The following is a 7105-nucleotide window of genomic DNA, read 5'->3' as shown; positions in this document are numbered from 1 at the left end:
CCTCCTCCCCCTTATTATTAATCTGCTTCTCCTCATTATTCTGCTTCTTCTCATTTTTCCGCTTCTTCTTTGTCTCCTTCTTCTGCATCTTCGCCTTTTTCTTCTTCATATTCGGCTCCTGCTTCTTTTCCTCCCGCTCCTTCTTTTTCTCCTCCTCCTCCTTCTTTTTATTCTTGTTGTTGTTCATCTTGTTCTTTCTCTCCTCCTTCTTTTGCTTCTTTTTCTTCATTATCTTCTGACCCTCCTTCTCATTCTCCGGCTTCTTCTCCTCCTATTTCTTCGACTTTTTCTTTATCTTTTTCTCCTCCTCCTCCTCCTCCTGCTTCTTTTTTTCCACCTTCTTTTCCCCTCCTCCTTCTTCTCATTCTTCTTTTCTGAATCACCTTCTTCATCTCTTTCTTCTGCTTCTTCTCCCTTTTCTCTTCATATTCTACTCCTTCTTCTTTTCCTCCTCCTCCTTCTTATTCTTCTCCTTCTTCTGCTTCTTCTGTTTCTTCTTCTTCCTCATCTTCTTGTTCTTCTTTTTCTCCTCCTTCCATTTTTCTTCTTTTGCTTTTTCTTTTGCTTTATCTGCTTCGTATTATTTTTAATCTTCTTCTTTAGCTCCTTCTTCTGCTTTTTCTTTCTCCTCCTTATCCCTTTCCATCTTTATATTCTTCTTCTCCCCCTCATTCTCCTTCTTTTTCTTCTTCTTCTACTTTTTCTCCCTCACAGAATCCTCCTCCTCCCTTTCCTTCTCCTTCTCTTCCTCCTCCTCTTCCTCCTTTTTCTTCTTCTCCTCCCATTCCTTCGTTTTCTAGTTCTCCTCCTTCTTCTGGGTTGACTTCTGAACCAAGAAAGATGGATTTTTACAAAATAGTTGCATTTTTGTAACAAAATAGTTCAATTCTGGAACAAAAATATAAACTTTTGCAAATAGTTGAATTTTCAACTAAAGAATAATTATTGATTTTTAACCAAAAAAGGCTTTTCAAATAGAAGACATCAATTCAGTCCAGAAAGACGAATTCTTGACGGGAAAAAATTATCTTACAACAAAAAATGAACCGAATTATCGATTCAAAAGATTAAGCAAAGTATTAGTTGATTTTTCATATAATTTTTTGAATAAAATTATGCAACTTTAACAAAAAAATATTGTTTATAAAGCAGTTTATGTCTAAATCAATTATTTCATTTTTTACCAAAAATAAAACGACTTTTCAAGAAAAAAGTTGATTTAAAACTAAATAGTTGAATTTGAAACTAACAAAGATTAATTTTCAACATTAATGGTACAGTTGAATTTTTAAACACAAAAGCTTTTGCAACAAAAGATCTCAATTTTTAACCCAAACTATTTTTTCTTTTTTTTTCGTTGAAAATGAATGATCTCAAATAAAAATTTGACTATTTTATTTATGGTTTATAAATGATCTTTTTTAGTTAAAAAATTTAACTATTTGGTTACAAAATGCATGTTTTTTTGTGGAAAAGTCAATATTTTTGATCGAATATTATTCTTTATATTTACAAATTCACTTTTTTGGTTGAAGATTCATCAATTTAGTTGAAAATTAGTATTTATGGTAAAAAAAAGCTTTCGTCTAAAAATGAACTTTTTTAGTTGTAAATTTAACTATTTGGTTGCAAAGTCATGTTTTTTTGTTGAAAATTCGTTATTTTTAATAGAAAATTTCTTTTTTTAGTTAAAAATTGATTTTTGCTGCGTGAATATTCACCAACTTAGTTGAAAACTCGGTTTTTATGGTTGTGAAAAATCAATCTTCTTAGCTGAAATTTTATTTTTTTATAAAAAGTTAACTATTTCAGCTTTTGTTAAATCTTGATTATAGAACATTAATATTCGTGTTTTTTTTACATTTTTTACAGAAAATTAATCTCTTTAGTTGGACATGATTTTTTTCTTGGAAAATTGAAGTTTTTCATATAAATTGAATTTCTTACTTGAGAATTGAATACTTTGGTTGATAATTGATGTTTTTTGTTGTTGTTGGAAATTTCATACTTTGAATATAGAATAAATCTTTTTAGTTAAAAATTAATTATTTTTTTAGGAAAATTTAACAATTCCATTTGTTGTTCAAAATTTATTTTTTTTAGTTGACAATTCAATAATTTGGTTAAAATTCCTTGTTTTTTTTTTGAAAATTCGATATTTTTGGCTTGAAAATTATTTTGTTTTTGTTTAAAAATTAATTTTTGTTGTTCAATATTTATGAATTTAGTTGAAAATTCGTCTTTTGATGAAAAAAATTAGTCTTTGGGCTGAAAATTAATTTTCTTTTTTCAGTTGAAAAATACAGCAATTCTGTTCAAAATTCGTTGTTATTGTTTCTAGACAATTAATTTGTCAAAATGAAAATTTAATTGTTCCATTTTTGGTGAAAGATTAATTTTTTTCTCTAATATTTCAACGATTCGTGACTCTCTGAGAATCGCCCTGGAGGCTGAGAATCAAAAGGGCAAGGGCAAAAACGAGGAGAAGATTTCCAGGTTTTTGTGTGTCTGTCGCTCGAAAATCCTGATTTGATTCGCATCGCCGGAACGTGCGAAAGAGACGGGACGGGACAACTTTTGCACGTAAATCTCTTTCTTTCTTCCTTCCTTCGCGATGACATTCCCTTTCATCTGGTTCGCTCAAATTCTTCATTCCCGTCGGCAAATTTTTCGGAACACAACAAGAAGACTTTTTCTTCATTCTGTATTATTTCTCTTGATGAGAAAACCACCCTCCAGGAGAAGCTAAAAACAATCTAATTTTTACAGCCCCCCTCTCCCATCCAACCTCGCGCTTAATTGGAGAAGCCAGAAAATATTTTTTTAACTGTATCGATAACAGGCTTTATAAGCCAAAAAATAATAGATATAGCATTTTTAACAAAATAAAAGGATTTACAAAAAAAAAAATGATTTTTAGGCAAAAGATTAATTTTTAGGAAAAAACGAAATTATTAACTAGAATGATGATTCTTCGATCAAAAACCGAATTTAAAAAAAAAATAATTTTCCAGCAGAAATATCAAATTTTTAATAAAAAAAAACATGAATTTTCAACAAAATAGTTGCATGTTCGACTAAAAAATATAAATCTTTAACATAAAATAAAATAGTTGAATTTTCAACTACATAAATTTATTTTTAAATGAGAATAATAAATGTCGACCGGAAAAATAAAATTTTCGTTAAAAAACATGCATTCTTAACAAAATAGTTAAATTTTTTACTATAAAATATCAATTATATACAAGAAATGAAATTTTTTAATTTTTAAATAAATTCCTGAATATTTACAAAAAAAAAAATTAATTTTCCAGCAAAAGTATCAAATTTTTAACAAAAATATATGAATTTTAAGCTAAATAGTTACATTTTCAACTGAGAAGATAAATTTGGAGAAAAAAATGAAATATTTCAATTATTAACTAAAAAAAATTAATTTCAGCCAAAAAGGTTTATTTTTTACTAAAAAGTATAATTTTTAACTAAATTGAAGAATCTTCTACCAAACAAATTAATTTGATATTCAAATATCTAATTTTCAACAAAAAACAAAGATTTTCAACCAAATTGTTAAATTTTTAACTAAAAAAGATCAATTTTAAACAAAAAATGAAATGGAAATAGAATTTTCAACAAAAAAATTCTGAATTTTTAACCAAATAGTTAAACTTTCAAGTAAAAATGATAAATTTGATACATCAAATACTCAATTTTTAATTAAATAAATGAATTCTCAGCCGGACAGATTTATTTTTCACTTGAAAGGTGAATTTTTAACAAGAAACATGCATTTTCATCCACAATCTGAAAATTTCAAGTATAAAAGTTAAATTTGAAAAAAAATCAAATAGTTAATTTTTCAATGAAATAAATTTATTTTCAATTGGGAACAATATTTTTCTACCCAAAAAAATCGCATTTTCAACCCAAAACATCCTTTTTTAACCAAATAGTTGAGTTTTTAAATAAAAAAAATCAACATTCCACGAAAAATGGAATAGTTAAATTTTCATGAAAAAAAATTAATTTTCAAACAAAAGAATGACTTTTCAAAGAAGAAGATTAATTCTTTAACAAAAAAGAAGAATTTTCAAGAAAAGAACATGAATTGTCAACCAAATTTTTGAATTTTTAACTGAAAAGATCGAATTTGAACAAAAAATGGACTAGTTAAATTTTCATTTAAACAAATTAATTTTCAACTAAAAGAATGACTTTTTAAACAAGAAGATTAATTGGTTAAAAAAAAAAGAATTTTTAATAGAAGAACATGAATTTTTAAACAAATTGTTAAATTTTTAACTAAAAAGAATCAATATTCCACAAAATAGAAAAATTAAAGTTTCAATTAAATAAATTTAGTTTCAATTGAGAAGAATAATTTTCTACCAAAAAAAAAAGAATTTTCAATGAAACACATGAATTTTCAATTAAATAATCGCATGTTCAACTAAAAAATGTAAATCTTAAACAACATGTATATTAGTAAAATAATCAATAAAAAAACATGCATTTTTAACAAAACAGTTAAATTTTAAAATAAAAAATATCAATTCTAAACAAAAAATAGAATAATTAAATTTCTAAATAAGTTCATGAATATTTCGCAAAAAATTAATTATTTTTGAACTAAAAAAATTAATTTCCCAGCAAAAATATCGAATTTTTAAAAAAAACATGAATTTTCAGCTAAATAGTTACATTTTCGACTGAAAAGATAAATTTGGAACAAAAACTGAAATAGTTCAATTTTTAAATATAAACAAATAAATTTTTAGCCAAACAGATTTATTTGTTACAAAAAAAATAATTGCTTCTAAATTAACGAATCTTCAACTAAAATTTTCAACTAAAAAATTTTCTACTAAAACAGTCGAATTTTTAAGAAAAAAAACATAAATTTTCATACAAGATGTTAAATTTTCAACTAAAAAAGATAAATTTGGAACAAAAAATTAAATAGTTTAATTTTCCACTAAACAAAAATTAATTTTCAACCAAAGAGAATAATTTCTACAAATATTTCGAATTTTTAACAAAGATATCAACTTTTAACCAAAAACGAAATATTCAAATTTTCAACTAAAAAAAAAAAATAATTTTTAGCCAAAAGATTAATTTTTTACGAAAAAGACGAGTTTCCAATCAAATTGATTAATCTTCTACCAAAAAAATGAATTATTAACTAAAAAAAGTAATTTTATATCAAAAATATCGAATTTCCAACAAAAAACATGAATTTTCAAACTAGTAGTTATATTTTCAAATAAGAAGATTAATCTGGCACAAAAATTGAAATATTCGAATTTTTAATTTAAAAAATACATTTTCAGCTAAAAAGATCTATTGTTTATCAAAAAGACGAATTTTTAACTAAATTGACGAATCTTCAACCAAGCAAATTTATTTGCTATTAAAAATATCGAATATTCAAGAAAAAAGAAGTTTTTTTAAAACTAAATTGTTGAATTTTTAACTAAAAAAGATCAATTTTAAACCAAGAAACGGAATAGTTAAATTTTCAACCAAAAACGCAATAGTTAAATTTTCTGCTGAAAAAAACAACTAATTTAAACCACAAATAGAAGAGTCAATTTTTTTAAAGAGATGAATTTTGAATTAGAATGATAAACTTTAAGCCAAAAAAAACTATTTGTTTAAATATTGAACTTTCTAGTACGAAACTGAATTTTCAAATAAAAAATATAAACTTAGAACCACAGGTGGAATATTAAAATTTTTCTCTAAAAGAAAAAACCTTTTCAACCACAAATAGAATAGTCATTTTTTTAACAAAATAGATTAATTTTAAACTATAATGATACACATTAAGAGAAAAAAAGTTATTTGTTTAAATAGTTCAACTTTCTACCAAGTTGCTGGATTTTCAACTAAAAAATATAAACCATAAACCGAGAATCAAAAATGGAATAGTTATGAATTGTTTTTGAGGTCTAAAATTTTGGGCTGGTGAAATTTTACGTTTGCTTATTTTGCTTTCTACTTTAAGTATTTATCAAATCAAAATCAAAGAAAAAATTTTGACTTATAAGGGGGACGAAGAAGGGGAGAGGGATGGGAAAAATGTTGAAAATAGCGTGACGTACGTTTTGAATGGCCCCTGAGCCTCTTTTGAGAAACTAGGTTTGGAACTTTTACAAACCACCCATGTACTGACCTCGCAAAAAAAAAATGAAAAACACATAATAGATTTTATTAGAGCCCACTTGCCATTACACCATTATTACCGAACTAAGCCCTCGCTCAAGATTCCGAAGGCCCTATTGTGAGCCACAAACGAAAATCGGACAATGGGCGGGCTCCTGGTTTACAAAACCTTGCATCGAGGGGTAACTCGATCCCCTTCATTGTACACCAGATGGGTAATCAGAACAATTTCAAAATACATGCATGCATGTGAAATAGCCCTCGGAAAAAAAAGAAGTGAATTGGAAATTCGAGTGACCAAAAGAGGTTCTAGAATCATTCTGCGAAAGAATATTTATTTTTAGGAAAATACGACGGAAGAAGAACTCGGACTGTTCGGTAAATAGAACTAATAATCCGGAATTATTCCAGTTATTGGGAGTAATCCACTTGTAATCCGCCGTAATCCTCTTTTGGTGCAAAGTAATCCACTCGGAATTCAGTTCCAATATGAAGTAATCTTGTTCTAATCAGGCGTAATCCAATTACTTTGACTAAATCCACTTGTAATCCAGTTCTAATATTAGTATTTTAATTTTAATCCACCCTTATCCACTTAATTTGCAGTATTCCACTTATAATTTGCTGTGCTCTACTTGCAGGGCCAAGTAATCTACTGCTAATATAAAGTAATCTTGTTCTTATCAGGAGTAATCCAGTTACTTCGCATTAATCCACTTGCAATCCAACGTAATCCTTTTATAATCTGCTGTAATCTACTTGTAGGACAAAGTAATCCACTTCTAATATAAAGTAATTTTATTCTAATCACCAGTAATCCAATTAATTCGCCTTAATCCACTTGTAATCTAGTTTTCATATAGAGTGTTTCCATTTTCATCCATCCTTATCCATTTAATTTGCAGTAATCCACTTATAATTTGCTGTGCTCTAC

At 26.5% G+C, this 7105-nt stretch overlaps 1 protein-coding gene across 1 annotated transcript; it reads right to left on the bottom strand.

Moving 5' to 3' along the window:
• Positions 1-430: 430 nt before the first annotated feature.
• On the bottom strand, positions 431-2701 carry LOC117177908 (protein PXR1-like). The gene is made up of 3 exons (XM_033369000.1): positions 2419-2701; positions 713-826; positions 431-570 (listed from the first exon to the last, which is right to left on the bottom strand). Exons 1-3 carry the CDS (start codon positions 2699-2701, stop codon positions 431-433), a joined length of 537 nt encoding a protein of 178 aa, XP_033224891.1.
• Between the last annotated feature and the right edge of the window lie 4404 nt (positions 2702-7105).

Source organism: Belonocnema kinseyi, chromosome 1, assembly GCF_010883055.1.
Source record: "Belonocnema kinseyi isolate 2016_QV_RU_SX_M_011 chromosome 1, B_treatae_v1, whole genome shotgun sequence".
Classification (NCBI taxonomy): Eukaryota; Metazoa; Arthropoda; class Insecta; order Hymenoptera; family Cynipidae; genus Belonocnema; species Belonocnema kinseyi.
Note: the sequence above shows the minus strand (reverse complement) of the source record. Positions and strands in the feature narration are given on the sequence as shown.

Excerpts from the sequence above, each read along its gene's own strand:
- LOC117177908 (XM_033369000.1), bottom strand. The coding sequence starts at position 2,701 with ATGAAGAAAAAGTCTTCTTGTTGTGTTCCGAAAAATTTGCCGACGGGA. Across the intron at positions 827-2,418 it reads TTCTCAGAGAGTCACGAATC|AAGTCAACCCAGAAGAAGGA; the intron begins GTTGAAATATTA and ends TTCTTGGTTCAG. Across the intron at positions 571-712 it reads AAAGGGAGGAGGAGGATTCT|ATAAAGCAAAAGAAAAAGCA; the intron begins GTGAGGGAGAAA and ends AATACGAAGCAG.